This window comes from Salmo salar, unplaced genomic scaffold, assembly GCF_965601325.2.
Source record: "Salmo salar unplaced genomic scaffold, fSalSal1 ptg000117l, whole genome shotgun sequence".
Taxonomy (NCBI): domain Eukaryota; kingdom Metazoa; phylum Chordata; class Actinopteri; order Salmoniformes; family Salmonidae; genus Salmo; species Salmo salar.
The window spans coordinates 2,378,639-2,395,114 of record NW_027675317.1 but is presented as its reverse complement, the minus strand read 5'-3'; the positions used below and the strand labels follow the sequence as shown (position 1 = coordinate 2,395,114).

Genomic DNA, 16,476 nt, shown 5'->3' with positions numbered 1-16,476 from the left:
GTGAAAATATATATTTGTTCAACATGTTCAGATAAATCAGTGTCCTGAAACCTGCCATATATATTTATAAATGAATAAATGTATCATTATAAGAAATGACAAATTATGGAAGTATTGCTTGTAGAGAGAAACATGTATTGTACAAATATTTGGGTTGACTGACCAGACCAGTTTAAAAGCAGTATCAGTCAAAAGACAGACAGTGAGGTATCAGATTTAGATTGTATTGAGTATACAGTCCACACTATATATAATACTGACCTCAGAGTCTCCAGTCTGCAGTGTGGATCCTCCAGTCCAGCAGAGAGCAGCTTCACTCCTGAATCCTTCAGGTCATTGTTACTCAGGTCCAGCTCTCTCAGGTGTGAGGGGTTTGAACTGAGAACTGAGGCCAACACTTTACAGGATGTGTCTGTGAGTTTACAGCCAGCTAGTCTGCAAACACAGAAGAAATACAATGACAGACAGGTTGTATTAAAAAGTTATTCTCAGCTTTCCTAGCTTACACCGTTATGGTGCACGAATAATGTACAGGCTGTGCATTCATGGCTCAATGCTACAACTTTACTGATCAGTTTGTTTTGTAGTTTAAGAGTTTTCAGCTGATAGAAAGTTTAGTCAGCCAATGAAAATACTGTTGTTCCTACATTCAGTAAAGTTTGGTCTGAGGGATAGTCTCATGATTACTTACAGAGCCAGTCAGCCAATGAAAATACTGCTATAACTACAATTTATTTTGGTGTGCGATATTTACAGTGATACTTACAGAGCTTTCTTGCAGCCTCTCACAGCTGGGAGCAGTCTCCTACGACCCTCCTCTGATGTCTTGTATTCCTTCAGGTTAAACACATCCAGAACCTCCTCTGATATCTGCAGCATGTAGGCCAGTGCTGAACACTGAGCAAGGGAGAGGTTTTTGGATCTGTTCTCTGACCTCAAGTACTCTTGGATTTCCTCCTGTACTGAATGGTCTTTCATCTCTATCAGACAGTGGAAGAGATTGATGCACCTCTCAGGGGACATGTTCTTCCTCTGCATCACCTTAAGGGATCGGATTGTTTTCTGGACGCTCTCTGGACTGCTTTCTGTCTGTGCCACCAGACCTCGTAGGAGTTTCTGATTGGACTCCAGTGACATGCCATGAAGGAAGCGGACAAAAAGGTCCAGGTGTCCATTCTTACTCTCCAAGGCTTTATCCACGGTACTCTTCAGCAGCTCATGCAAGGTTAGCTCTTCAGACACAACTCTAGACTTTCTCTTGAGGAAGGGATTCAGTGCATCCATGTTCCTGGCTGTGTAACAATGGTACATGTAGACAGCTGAGAGAAACTCCTGAATGCTGAGATGAACAAAGCAGTACACCACTCTCTGAAATAACACAGACTCTTCTTTAAAGATTTGTGTGCACACTCCTGAGTACACTGAGGCTTCTTTGACATCAAGGCCACACTCTTTCAGGTCTTCTTCATAGAACATGAGATTACCCTTCTCCAGATTTTCAAACGCCAGCCTCCCCAGCTTCAGAAGAATTTCCTTATCTGACTCCATGAGCTCCTCTTGATCCATCTCATCTCTTCCATGATATTTCTGGTTCTTCAGGCTGGTCTGAATGAGCAGGAAGTGTATGGACATCTCAGTCAGAGTCGTGGGCATCTCTCTCCTCTTGTCTGTACTCAACATGTGTTCAAGGACTATTGCAGAAATCCAACAGAACACCGGCATGTGGCACATGATGTGGAGGCTCCTTGATGTCTTTATGTGTGAGATGATTCTGCTGGCCAGGTCATCATCACTGAATCTCTTCCTGAAGTACTCCTCCTTCTGTGGGTCATTGAACCCTCGTACCTCTGTCACCTGGTCAATACACTTAGGGGGGATCTGATTGGCTGCTGCAGGTCGGGAGGTTATCCATAGGAGAGCAGAGGGAAGCAGATTCCCCTTGATGAGGTTTGTCAGCAGAACATCAACAGATGATGTCTGGGTGACATCAGACACCTTTTCATTGTGCTGGAAATCTAATGGAAGTCTGCTTTCATCCAAACCATCAAAGATGAACATAGCTTTACAGGCAGTGAGTTTCTTTGCATTGCCTATGTCTAGTTCTGTGTGGAAGTCATTTAAAAGTCTGAGAAGACTGTACTGACGATCTTTGATCAAGTTCAGCTCCCGGAAAGGAAGCACAAATATGATCTCCACATCTTGGTTTGCCTTCCCTTCAGCCCAGTCTAGGATGAACTTCTGCACAGAGACTGTTTTTCCGATGCCAGCGATGCCCTTCGTCAGCACAGTTCTGATGCTTCTCTCTTGGCCAGGTAAGGGTTTAAAGATGTCATTGCAGTGGATTGCTGTGTCATGTGAGGTTGGTGTCCTGGATGCTGTCTCTAGCTGCCACACCTCATGTTCATTGTTAACCCCTTCACTCTCTCCTTCTGTGATGTACAGCTCTGTGTAAATCCTGTTGAGGGGAGTTTGGTTCCCTGCTGTTTCCATGCCTTCTATCACACATTCATACCTCCTTTTTAGACTGGCTTTATGGTTTACTATAGCTCTCTGCAGGCTGTCATCCACTACAAGGGAGGAGTAAAAGGATGTGTATCAGACATATTCATTGACAGGATGAAAAGTGGATCTTCCACAACTACAGTAATTTATATTATCTCATATTATTGTAGTTAACTACATTTAAATCATATTGAGGTATTGACTTAGCACAGGTCTGCAAGTGTTCTTACTGTTTTCAGAGCCTCTTGAATCATTGGGTTCCCTCAGGTGCTGTAGTACAGGAAGTGTTCTGGATCTCTTTCTACACTGAGGACAGTCATAGTCTCCTGAAGGAGCAGGTTTCTCCCAGTATCTGGTGATGCACTGTCTGCAGAACCTGTGTCCACAGGTGATAGAGACCGGATCCCTCAGAACCTGCTGGCACACTGCACACCTGGACTGATCCTCTGGCAGAGTAGACCATCCACTACAGAGATAAAGGAGAGAGAGATACTGATCCTTTAACAGAGTAGACCATCCACTACAGAGATAAAGGAGAGAGAGAGATACTGATCCTCTAACAGAGTAGACCATCCACTACAGAGATAAAGGAGAGAGAGATACTGATCCTCTAACAGAGTAGACCATCCACTACAGAGATAAAGGAGAGAGAGATACTGATCCTTTAACAGAGTAGACCATCCACTACAGAGATAAAGGAGAGAGAGAGATACTGATCCTCTAACAGAGTAGACCATCCACTACAGAGATAAAGGAGAGAGAGATACTGATCCTCTAACAGAGTAGACCATCCACTACAGAGATAAAGGAGAGAGAGAGACTTCTAGATGTTACTACTGATCCTCTAACAGAGTAGACCATCCCCTACAGAGTTAAAAGAGGGGGCAGTAATTCCTCTAATAAACTTAGTTCAAACAAACTACACATTACAAAACAAATCTATATGACATCTTGAAGATTCTCCTCTTCACTATTAATATTATTCTGACTAGTGACAGGTCAAAGGTAACTGATCCACCACCATTGGAGTTGACAGGATGATCCATGGAGAAATCACTGTTCATAGACAGACAGACAGCTGGGAACAGTATACTCTGTTCATAGACAGACAGACAGCTGGGAACAGTATACTCTGTTCATAGACAGACAGCTGGGAACAGTATAATGTGTTCATAGACAGACAGCTGGGAACAGTATAATGTGTTCATAGACAGACAGCTGGGAACAGTATACTCTGTTCATAGACAGACAGCTGGGAACAGTATACTGTGTTCATAGACAGACAGACAGCTGGGAACATTATACTGTGTTCATAGACAGACAGACAGCTGGGAACAGTATACTCTGTTCATAGACAGACAGCTTGGAACAGTATACTGTGTTCATAGACAGACAGCTGGGAACAGTATACTCTGTTCATAGACAGACAGACAGCTGGGAACAGTATACTGTGTTCATAGACAGACAGACAACTGGGAACATTATACTGTGTTCATAGACAGACAGACAGCTGGGAACAGTATACTGTGTTCATAGACAGACAGCTGGGAACAGTATACTGTGTTCATAAACAGACAGACAGCTGGGAACATTATACTGTGTTCATAGACAGACAGACAGCTGGGAACAGTATACTCTGTTCATAGACAGACAGACAGCTGGGAACAGTATACTGTGTTCATAGACAGACAGACAGCTGGGAACAGTATACTCTGTTCATAGACAGACAGCTGGGAACATTATACTGTGTTCATAGACAGACAGATGGGAACAGTATACTGTGTTCATAGACAGACAGCTGGGAACAGTATACTGTGTTCATAGACAGACAGCTGGGAACAGTATACTCTGTTCATAGACAGACAGCTGGGAACAGTATACTGTGTTCATAGACAGACAGCTGGGAACAGTATACTGTGTTCATAGACAGACAGCTGGGAACATTATACTGTGTTCATAGACAGACCGACAGCTGGGAACAGTATACTCTGTTCATAGACAGACAGACAGCTGGGAACAGTATACTCTGTTCATAGACAGACAGCTGGGAACAGTATAATGTGTTCATAGACAGACAGACAGCTGGGAACAGTATACTGTGTTCATAGACAGACAGACAGCTGGGAACAGTATACTGTGTTCATAGACAGACAGCTTGGAACAGTATACTCTGTTCATAGACAGACAGCTGGGAACAGTATACTGTGTTCATAGACAGACAGCTGGGAACATTATACTGTGTTCATAGACAGACAGATGGGAACAGTATACTCTGTTCATAGACAGACAGCTGGGAACAGTATACTGTGTTCATAGACAGACAGCTGGGAACATTATACTGTGTTCATAGACAGACAGACAGCTGGGAACAGTATACTCTGTTCATAGACAGACAGACAGCTGGGAACAGTATACTCTGTTCATAGACAGACAGCTGGGAACAGTATAATGTGTTCATAGACAGACAGACAGCTGGGAACAGTATACTGTGTTCATAGACAGACAGCTTGGAACAGTATACTGTGTTCATAGACAGACAGCTGGGAACAGTATAATGTGTTCATAGACAGACAGACAGCTGGGAACAGTATACTGTGTTCATAGACAGACAGATGGGAACAGTATACTGTGTTCATAGACAGACAGACAGATGGGAACAGTATACTCTGTTCATAGACAGACAGCTGGGAACAGTATACTCTGTTCATAGACAGACAGCTGGTAACAGTATACTCTGTTCACAGACAGAGTTTTGATCAAATCTATGGACAAAAAAATACCTCTATCTGATAATCACACTCTGCTATTTATTGCTGCCCAGAAGATATAACTAATGTGCATTGTGAACGAATAATGAAGCTCTGAGTAATAAACCTATTTGACACAGTTGGCTGGAAAGCCTCAATGCTTCAGGAAGTGTCACGACTTCTGCCGAAGTCGATGCCTCTCCTTGTTCGGCGGTCGACGTCGCCGGTCTTCTAGCCATCGCCGATCCATTTTTCATTTGTTTTGTCTCGTTTTCCCACACACCTGGTTCTCATTTCCCTCATTATGTGTTGTGTATTTAACCCTCTGTTTCCCCCATGTCTTTGTGTGGTATTGTTTATCTGTTCATGTACGTGCACGTTAGGCTGGTTGCGCTGGGTTATGTTCAACCCATATTTGTATTTTCGTGTTCGTTTGTGCCGTGTGCTTTTGGTTCGCCAAATAAAAGGCTCCGTTTTGCTACCAAATATCTGCTCTCCTGCGCCTGACTTCCTACAGCCCTTCACGCATACCTTGACAGGAAGCTTTGTTTCAACATCACTGCAGTGACCCCCAGCAGTTTGAGAGCTAGCACATCTGATTCATCTCGTCACGGCAGGTAGCCTAGAGTTAAGAGCATTGGGGCAGTAACTGAAAGGTCGCTGGTTTAAATCCCCGAGCTGACTAGATGACAAATCTTTTGATGTGCCCTTGAGCAATGCACTTAACCCTAGTTGCTATGGATCAGAGTGTCTGCTAAATGACTAAAATGTTACATTTAAACACGATAATAACACCTATGGAATGTTAACAATATATTATGGCTAACCAGAATGCAAAACAAATGTCAGGTTCTTCAAAATAATCTATAAAGAACCTTTGAGATTGACCTCCATAAAGGTTCTATAAAGAACCATAACAAAGGGATGTTTATAGAACTATCCTCCATAAAGGTTCTATAAAGAACCATAACAAAGGGATGTTTATAGCCACAAAAAGGGTTGTAACTTTAATTGTGTGATTGCAGTAATTACATTTATTGTGTAATTGCTGTATTCATTTTATTGTGTGATTGCTGTAATTACTTTTGTGTAACTGCTGTAATTACTTGTACTGTGTAATTGCTGTAAGTACTTTTATTGTCTAGAAGCTGATCCTTCATCAGTATTGTGAAATAATTATAATGTTAAGTAAAGATTTAAATGGAGAAAACTGATCTGAGAGCAGCGCTCCCTTTCTTTCCATCCTATCAGAATTGATACATGCTCCACCAGACGTGATACCTTGTAGTGCTGCTGATCCAGTTTCTACTGGTCTGACTGAGGATATGAACTCTGACCTGTTCACCAGATGTGATACCTTGTAGTGCTGCTGATCCAGTTTCTACTGGTCTGACTGAGGATATGAACTCTGACCTGTTCACCAGACGTGATACCTTGTTGTGCTGCTGATCCAGTTTCTACTGGTCTGACTGAGGATATGAACTCTGACTGAGGTTATCAGTATCGACACATGCTCCAACGACGCACATAGCGACCATTCTCTGTTTTAGGAAACTCATGTTATTTCTTCGGCCATTGTAGGAAAGATACATCTTTAAAACACCTGTAAGCCTAAATGCCATCACTTTCAGGAAACCGTCCCCAGAGAGACTTACAGTAAAGTTGCCGTATATTAATTTGATAATCTATTGTGTCAGAAATGTTCCTGCACAGCAGAAAATGCAAAATGGTAGTGTATTTGAGGTTTAAAAAGGCTTCTAAAGTTTGTAATTTCCAGTTTAAAATGTCACACTTGATATTGAAAAAACACAAATGTGATAAAAATTGTGGAAATATTGGAAATAAACGTAATACATTCTGAAACAGTATTGTTGTCTCACCTCTTAGCTTTGGTCTCATGTTCCCCAGAGAGACTCATTTTAGAGGCAGGGCCCCCCTCCTCTCTCTCCCCAGAGAGACTCATTTTAGAGGCAGGGCCCCCCTCCTCTCTCTCCCCAGAGAGACTCATTTTAGAGGCAGGGCCCCCCTCCTCTCTCTCCCCAGAGAGACTCATTTTAGAGGCAGGGCCCCCCTCCTCTCTCTCCCCAGAGAGACTCATTTTAGAGCACTGACCCCTGTAAACAGAGATCCAGCATGTTGGTTGTGGTTAACACAGTGACAACTAAACAGAGATCCAGCATGTTGGTTGTGGTTAACACAGTGACAACTAAACAGAGATCCAGCATGTTGGTTGTGGTTAACACAGTGACAACTAAACAGAGATCCAACATGTTGGTTGTGGTTAACACAGTGACAACTAAACAGAGATCCAGCATGTTGGTTAACACAGTGACAACTAAACAGAGATCCAGCATGTTGGTTAACACAGTGACAACTAAACAGAGATCCAGCATGTTGGTTGTGGTTAACACAGTGACAACTAAACAGAGATCCAGCATGTTGGTTGTGGTCAACACAGTGACAACTAAACAGAGATCCAGCATGTTGGTTGTGGTCAACACAGTGACAACTAAACAGAGATCCAGCATGTTGGTTGTGGTTAACACAGTGACAACTAAACAGAGATCCAGCATGTTGGTTGTGGTCAACACAGTGACAACTAAACAGAGATCCAGCATGTTGGTTGTGGTCAACACAGTGACAACTAAACAGAGATCCAGCATGTTGGTTGTGGTTAACACAGTGACAACTAAACAGAGATCCAGCATGTTGGTTGTGGTTAACACAGTGACAACTAAACAGAGATCCAGCATGTTGGTTGTGGTTAACACAGTGACAACTAAACAGAGATCCAGCATGTTGGTTGTGATTAACACAGTGACAACTAAACAGAGATCCAGCATGTTGGTTGTGGTTAACACAATGACAACTAAACAGAGATCCAGCATGTTGGTTGTGGTTAACACAGTGACAACTAAACAGAGATCTAACATGTTGGTTGTGGTTAACACAGTGACAACTAAACATTGATCTAACATGTTGGTTGGGGTTAACACAGTAACAACTAAACAGAGATCCAGCATGTTGGTTGTGGTTAACACAGTGACAACTAAACAGAGATCCAGCATGTTGGTTGTGGTTAACACAGTGACAACTAAACAGAGATCCAGCATGTTGGTTGTGGTTAACACAGTGACAACTAAACAGAGATCCAGCATGTTGGTTGTGGTCAACACAGTGACAACTAAACAGAGATCCAGCATATTGGTTGTGGTTAACACAGTAACAACTAAACAGAGATCCAGCATGTTGGTTGTGGTTAACACAGTGACAACTAAACAGAGATCCAGCATGTTGGTTGTGGTTAACACAGTGACAACTAAACAGAGATCCAACATGTTGGTTGTGGTTAACACAGTAATTCTTTAATGTCAATTGTTCTCATGTATTCATTATCTCTTTGAGAAATAAAATATTTACTAACAGACATAGAAACTGTCAGGTGATTTAATGCATCACATGAACATGTAGTTGTGACATTTCATCTCTATGTTAACTGTCAATAATAATAATAATAAAATGTGTCACTGTTTGTCTCACACACACACACACACACAGGGAGGGAATGTTGTCTTTGTTTAATATTGTTTTAGGACATCGAAAATGGACAAAAGGATTAGCCGATGGATTATGAAAACAACAAAAATAATGGGAGAAATGGGAGAAATGACTAGAGAGAGTGTTTTTTAACTCACTGACCATGACCCATGAGTTCTTCTTACCTTTGTTCAGTAGAAAAGTCTCCCTCTCTAAACGCTATAGGTTGCAGCATAGACCGGTCACTCTTCATGGACACACAGCTGGGTACAGGGGAGGCTGGTCTCTCCTGCTTGATTGGGCTTCAACACAACAGAGACAAACATCACATCTCTCATCTACTCTGAGCTCAGATGGGGAAACATAAGAAGAGGTTCATTCCAAAACGCTATATATCCATTTTCAGAAATGTTCTTTAATTAGCTTTTATTGTTTAAAGAAATTATGAAAGAGATTGGTGTGTTTTTTCACTATCTATGTCACGTCCTGACCAGCAGAGGGTGTTGTGTAGTTTTGGTTAGGACGTGGCAGAGTATGTCTGTGTATGTGTGTTCTGGGTGTTGTATTTCTATGTGGGTCTGTATGGCTCCCGATCAGGGACAGCTGGTGATCGTTGTTCCTGATTGGGAGTCATATAATTAGGAGTATGTTTGTCACTTGGGTTTGTGGGTGGTTGTGCTGACACTGCTAGTCTTTTGGGATGTACGTAGCATGTTATTAGTCATTCTGTTTATTGTTTTTTCCCCGTGGATACTTTGCTCTTATATATTAAAAAGATGAGTATCTACATTTCACTTACTGCAGTTTGGTCTCTTCAACATGGCTGTAATTATGACAGAACCACCCACCACAACAAGACCAAGCAGCGGAAAAGGGAGCAGGACGCTGAATATATGTACTATTCTGAGGAAATAGACTTCGACATGGACACTTGTGAGAAATGGACTTGGGAACAGATTCTGGCCGGAGAGGGCCCGTGGCGAAAGGCTGGTGAGGACCGGGAACGCTACCGGGGTACATGACTGGCGAGGAAGCTGGAGATGCACCCCCAATAATTTTTTTTGGGGGGGCACACGGGTAGTTTGGCTAGGCCTAGGAAGAGCCATAAGCCAGCTACCCGTGAGTACATGGAGGAGCGTATGGAGTGGAGGGCGCCGTGTTTCGCTGAGGTGCGCACTCTCTCGCCCATACGCACGCACAGTCCGGTGCGCGCCATTCCAGCCCCTCGCAGATGCCGTGCTAGAGTGGGCATCCAGCCTGGTAGGAGGATGCCTGCGCAGCGCGTCTGGTCGCCGGTACGCCTCCTAGGACCAGGCTACCCTACTCCCGCTCTATGCACGGCAACCATCAGGCCCCTGCACAGCCCAGTTCGCCCTGTACCAGCACCCCGCTCGTACAGGGCTGTTAGTTCCATCCAGCCAGGATGGGTTGTGCAGGTGGTGCGGTCACGGCCACCTGTGCGCCTCCATGGCCCAGTCTATCCGGTTCCTGCCTCTCGTGCTATCTCAGAAGTGAGTTCCTCCAGTCTGGCACGACCAGTACCAGCAACCCGGACCAAGCTTCCCATGAGTTGGCCTAGTCCTATTCAGCCTGTTCCCGCTCCTCGCACTAGCCCTAGGGTGCGTGTCTTCAGCCTGGTACCACCTCTACCAGCCCCACGCACCAGGCTTCCAGTGCGTCGGCCCAGCCTCAAGAGCCCGGCACCAGTGTGCAGTCCAGAGTATCCGGCACCAGTGTGCAGTCCAGAGTATCCGGCACCAGTGTGCAGTCCAGAGTATCCGGCACCAGTGTGCAGTCCAGAGTATCCGGCACCAGTGTGCAGTCCAGAGTATCCGGCACCAGTGTCTAGTCCGGAACCGAGGGAGACTGCCTGCGACCCGGAACCGAGGGAGACTGCCTGCGACCCGGAACCGAGGGAGTCTGCCTGCGACCCGGAACCGAGGGAGTCTGCCTGCGACCCGGAACCGAGGGAGTCTGCCTGCGACCCGGAACTGAAGGAGTCTACCTGCGACTCAGAACTGAATGTGACTAACTGTGTATTGAATGAGTCTGCCTACAGCGTGGAAATGAAGGAACCTGCCCACGATCCACAACGGATTGAGCCTGTCTACAACCCGGACCCCAATGAGTCTGCCTACAACCTGGAGGGCAGGAGGCCGGAACCAGAGCCACCTCCAGGATAGTTGGGGAGGGAGGGTGTAGCACAGTGCCGTTGTTGACGGCAGCCACCCTCCCTTCCCTCCCTTATTGTTTAGGGGGTATTTGTATTTGTTTTTCTTGTGGTTTTGGGGGATTTTGTGGTTTCTTTTTTTAGGTGCATTCGGGGTATGCACCTTTAGGGGGGGTACTGTCACGTCCTGACCAGCAGAGGGTGTTGTGTAGTTTTGGTCAGGACGTGGCAGAGTATGTCTGTATGTGTGTTCTGGGTGTTGTATTTCTATGTGGGTCTGTGTGGCTCCCGAACAGGGACAGCTGGTGATCATTGTTCCTGATTGGGAGTCATATAATTAGGAGTATGTTTGTCACTTGGGTTTGTGGGTGGTTGTGCTAACACCGCTAGTCTTTTGTTTGTATGTAGCCTGTTAGCCTGTAGTTAGTAGTTATTGTTTTTCCTGTGGATGCTTTGCTCGTATATATTAAAAAGATGAGTATCCACATTCCGTCTGCAGTTTGGTCCATTCAACACAGCAACAACCGTTACTAATATGCTGCTGTAAATAGGCATACTAGGTTATTGTACTTCATCAGCCAGTTAGCTTCAACAGGACACATGTCCTACCATCAGCCAGTAAGCTTCAACAGGACACATGTCCTACCATCAGCCAGTAAGCTTCAACAGGACACATGTCCTACCATCAGCCAGTAAGCTTCAACAGGACACATGTCCTACCATCAGCCAGTTAGCTTTAACAGGACACATGTCCTACCATCAGCCAGTTTACTTCAACAGGACACATGTCCTACCATCAGCCAGTAAGCTTCAACAGGACACATGTCCTACCATCAGCCAGTAAGCTTCAACAGGACACATGTCCTACCATCAGCCAGTTAGCTTCAACAGGACACATGTCCTACCATCAGCCAGTTAGCTTCAACAGGGCACATGTCCTACCATCAGCCAGTTAGCTTCAACAGGACACATGTCCTACCATTTGAAATGATGGTGTGAGGAACACTTCCCTGCTGAAATATATGGGTTGGTCAACAGTACATTCCACTCTGTATCAGATTTTCATTGATACACCGTTAACTGATTTAAAGTTAAACATAAAAACGAGTGATAGGTTACTGTTAGATAGTGATAGGCTCCTGTTAGATAGTGATAGGCTCCTGTTAGATAGTGATAGGCTACTGCTAGATAGTGATAGGCTCCTGTTAGATAGTGATAGGCTACTGCTAGATAGTGATAGGCTCCTGTTAGATAGTGCTAGGCTACTGCTAGATAGTGATAGGCTCCTGTTAGATAGTGATAGGCTACTGCTAGATAGTGATAGGCTCCTGTTAGATAGTGATAGGCTACTGCTAGATAGTGATAGGCTCCTGTTAGATAGTGCTAGGTTACTGCTAGATAGTGATAGGCTCCTGTTAGATAGTGATAGGCTACTGCTAGATAGTGATAGGCTCCTGTTAGATAGTGATAGGCTACTGCTAGATAGTGATAGGCTCCTGTTAGATAGTGATAGGCTACTGCTAGATAGTGATAGGCTCCTGTTAGATAGTGATAGTCTTTTGGTACGTAGCCTGTTAGTCGTTTTTTTTTTTGTTGTTTATTGTTTTTTCCCGTGGATACTTTGCTCTTATATATTAAAAAGATGAGTATCTACATTTCACCTGCTGCAGTTTGGTCTCTTCAACACGGCTGTAATTATGACAATCTAATCATGGCATGGGGTTGTTCAATGACAGACATGTATTTGTTTAAAATCTATCACTTGATGGTTTCATTTCAGAGACAAATAATCATGTTTTTTTTCTAAATGCTACATACACAGTAATAATATATCTCTGCCTCACTGTCAGAGAAATCAGTAGTACTGCTAGGTTTTACAGTCAAATGTGACCGACCGTCTCAATTCGGTCGTATGTAGCAACATTTGAAATAGTGTTTTTTACATGAGATAATTTTACCTTTATTTAACTAGGCAAGTCAGTTAAGAACAAATTCTTATTTACAATGATGGCCTAGGAACAGTGGGTTAACTGCCTTGTTCAGTGGCAGAAAGACAGATTTTTTTTTTTCCTTGTCAGCTCAGGGATTCAATCTACCAACCTTTCCTTTCGGTTACAAGTCCAGCGCTCTAACCTGCGGTAGCCTAGAAAAGTAGAGATTCTCAGCCCCGCCAAAAAGCTTGTGTCAGCACTATGCCTTCTTGTGGATGGAATGAACTACTTACTAGGGACATAAGGTAATGTTATGAAATTGGGCTCCATGTAATTAACTAGTTTTCATCAGAAAAAAAACATTGTTAAAAATGGAATATGTCCAGCCTACTTGAGGCGCCCTGAAAATAATATTCAAAAGTTTGGTCCTGGACACAGAGGGGTTAAACACTAAAGTTACTGTCCATCTAGTGAAGAGAGGAGAACCGGACAGAGGTAGCCAGCATCAGTCAACGAGAGAGGGAGGATAGGATAACTGGGATGCTGCTGGTAGAGTAGCTAGCTAGCTAGCTTACCGAGCTGTACCGACTAGCTAGGATAACTAGGATGCTGCTGGTAGAATAGCTAGCTAGCTTACCGAGCTGTACCGACTAGCTTGGATAACTAGGATGCTGCTGGTAGAGTAGCTAGCTAACTTACCTAGCTGTAAAGACTAGCTACGATAACTAGGATGCTGCTGGTAGAGTATCTAGCTAGCTTACCTAGCTGTACCGACTAGCTAGGATAACTAGGATGCTGCTGGTAGAGTAGCTAGCTAGCTTACCTAGCTGTACCGACTAGCTAGGATGCTGCTGGTAGAGTATCTAGCTAGCTTACCGAGCTGTACCGACTAGCTAGGATAACTAGGATGCTGCTGGTAGAGTAGCTAGCTAGCTTACCTAGCTGTACCGACTAGCTAGGATAACTAGGATGCTGCTGGTAGAGTAGCTAGCTAGCTTACCTAGCTAGGATAACTAGGATGCTGCTGGTAGAGTAGCTAGCTAGCTTACCTAGCTGTACCGACTAGATAGGATAACTAGGATGCTGCTGGTAGAGTAGCTAGCTAGCTTACCTAGCTGTACCGACTAGCTAGGATATCTAGGATGCTGCTGGTCGAGTAGCTAGCTAGCTAGCTTACCTAGCTGTACCGACTAGCTAGGATAACTAGGATGCTGCTGGTAGAGTAGCTAGCTAGCTTACCTAGCTGTACCGACTAGCTAGGATAACTAGGATGCTGCTGGTAGAGTAGCTAGCTAGCTTACCTAACTGTACCAACAAGCTAGGATAACTAGGATCCTGCTGGTAGAGTAGCTAGCTAGCTTACCTAGCTGTACCGACTAGCTTGGCTAGCTAGCAGGACGTTCGTCTGTCCCTCATCTCGATGATGACGACGAATCCAGTGAACCACAAAATGAAACAAGGATAGAGAGTGAAAAGGATCTGGCTACACTCATACGGTCCCTGACCGTAAAGCAAAAAGGAAATTGAACAATAAAACTTCGGCGTTTCAACACTGTAACAAACTCTGTCGTTATTCCCCAAGATCACCTCAGCCCACTCTGCGCGTAACCGGTACAATATGCTTTGCGCCACACTGTACGTGGACGCGGACAGATCTGTTTCTGTACAGGGATGCGGGCAGTTTCAGAACGTGGACATGAGCAGTGCAACACAATCAACTAAACCCAATGTTTACAGTGGGTTAAATTAGTAATATTCATTTTTTATTATTATGTTAAACAAACATTCTACGTTTTTTTATAACAATATTTTCAGATCTAGGCCCATGTCCACAAAGCGTCTCAGAGTAGAAAATTGGTCGTATAAGTACTGAGAATAAAGACATTTTACACTTATGTTACACTTATGGGTATAAATTAAAGCTATGCATGAAGTCTCTAGTCCCACCTAGTCGGCAGATATTTAGAACACCTCGTGAGCTGTCCTAAGTAGTTAAGAGTTAACAGCAGGTGTCTTGATAATACAATAGAATAATGCAGCGAGTCAGTGGTTCCTGAGCCACATGTAATTGCTTTGCAGTAGTTAAAAATAATGTTTTATATCTCTATATGGTCAATCCATAAATAATATATGTCTTGTACTTTTGGCAATGATTTATGTATAATACTTATGTATAACAAGTGATACCATGTATGTCTCCAAAGCGTTTTGTCTTCATTTTGGCAGATTAATTTATGCTAATTTCTCAAGATTAACTCAGGTTTTCGTCCAGCGGCTAAGGAGTTGGAGCTGTGGCAGGAGTTGGACCTGTGGTCCAAAGGTGGCTGGTTTATATCCCGGGCCGGCGCTGGAAAAAACGTGAGGAATTGATCTGACCCCTGGAGGTCTGCTGGGTTCATATCCTCAAAACGTTCACCTTTCGTTGATCAGAACTCTAGAGGTTCTTCTTCACTGAACCTAAATATATATAACTTTTAGTGGTTCCATATATTAAGGAAGTGATAGAAGCCTTTTTGGTTCTATAAGGAACCTTCTTTTCTAAGAGTGTAAAATTAACACGTTTATCTTTTGATTATTTAATTATCTACATCATGTTATTTCAAGTTATCCCTTTGGAGCGCAACATCACATTGTTAAAAAAAATTATCCTAAATTTGGCATGGCTATAAATTGGGCAATTGAAGACATCTAGGGCGTAATCTGTGTTCGATGAAAATGAACATTGTATGCAACGTTGCAGGCAACATTATTGGCAAGGGACTTGATGCCTACTATGCCAAAGCTATTTAGAGTTGTTAAACGGGTGTGAAGAGTGTGTTGATATAACGGGAATATTGTCAAAATTCTTCTTGTAACAACGATCAGAATTGGTAAAGAAAATATGCATTCCATTATATTAGGCAATAATTAAGAGTAGGCAAAGTGGTCGTGTCATGTGAAAATTCTATCAAATGTGTTACATTGCAACGAGTACAGTCAGGGTGCCGTGGAGCCCCTGCAGTACCTCCACAGACCCCGGATTGAGAACCCCTGCAGTACCTCCACAGACCCCGGATTGAGAACCCCTGATTTAGCAGATGCTCTTATCCAGAGAGATTTACAGTAACTGCATTCATCTTAAGATAGCTATTTATTTTGGAAATAAAGTTAATAAATTCTTCATAAAATTGTCATCTTACCTCTTAGCTTTGGTGTCATGTCCCCCAGAGAGATGCATTTTAGAGGCAGGGCCCCCCTCCTCTCTCTCCCCAGAGAGACTCATTTTAGAGCACTGACCCCTAAACAGAGATCCAACATGTTGATTGTGGTCAACACAGGGACAACTAAACAGAGATCAAGCATGTTGGTTGTGGTCAACACAGGGACAACTAAACAGAGATCCAGCATGTTGGTTGTGGTTAACACAGTGACAACTAAACAGAGATCCAGCATGTTGGTTGTGGTTAACACAGTGACAACTAAACAGAGATCCAGCATGTTGGTTGTGGTTAACACAGTGACAACTAAACAGAGATCCAACATGTTGGTTGTGGTTAACACAGTGACAACTAAACAGAGATCCAGCATGTTGGTTGTGGTTAACACAGTG

The 16,476-nt window shown here is 43.6% G+C and overlaps 1 protein-coding gene across 2 annotated transcripts; it reads right to left on the bottom strand.

The window, feature by feature from the left end:
• Positions 1–762: 762 nt before the first annotated feature.
• LOC123732661 (NLR family CARD domain-containing protein 3-like) lies at positions 763–16,188 on the bottom strand. Of its 2 annotated transcripts, XM_082970920.1 has the most exons (4): positions 16,067–16,188; positions 8,972–9,088; positions 2,733–2,968; positions 763–2,567 (listed from the first exon to the last, which is right to left on the bottom strand). In XM_082970920.1, exons 1-4 carry the CDS (start codon positions 16,147–16,149, stop codon positions 763–765), a joined length of 2,241 nt encoding a protein of 746 aa, XP_082827046.1. In that variant the 5' UTR covers positions 16,150–16,188. The 2 variants fall into 2 exon arrangements, with proteins under 2 accessions (XP_082827046.1, XP_082827045.1); XM_082970919.1 differs by lacking the exons at positions 8,972–9,088; positions 16,067–16,188 and adding an exon at positions 7,130–7,332.
• Positions 16,189–16,476: the final 288 nt, after the last annotated feature.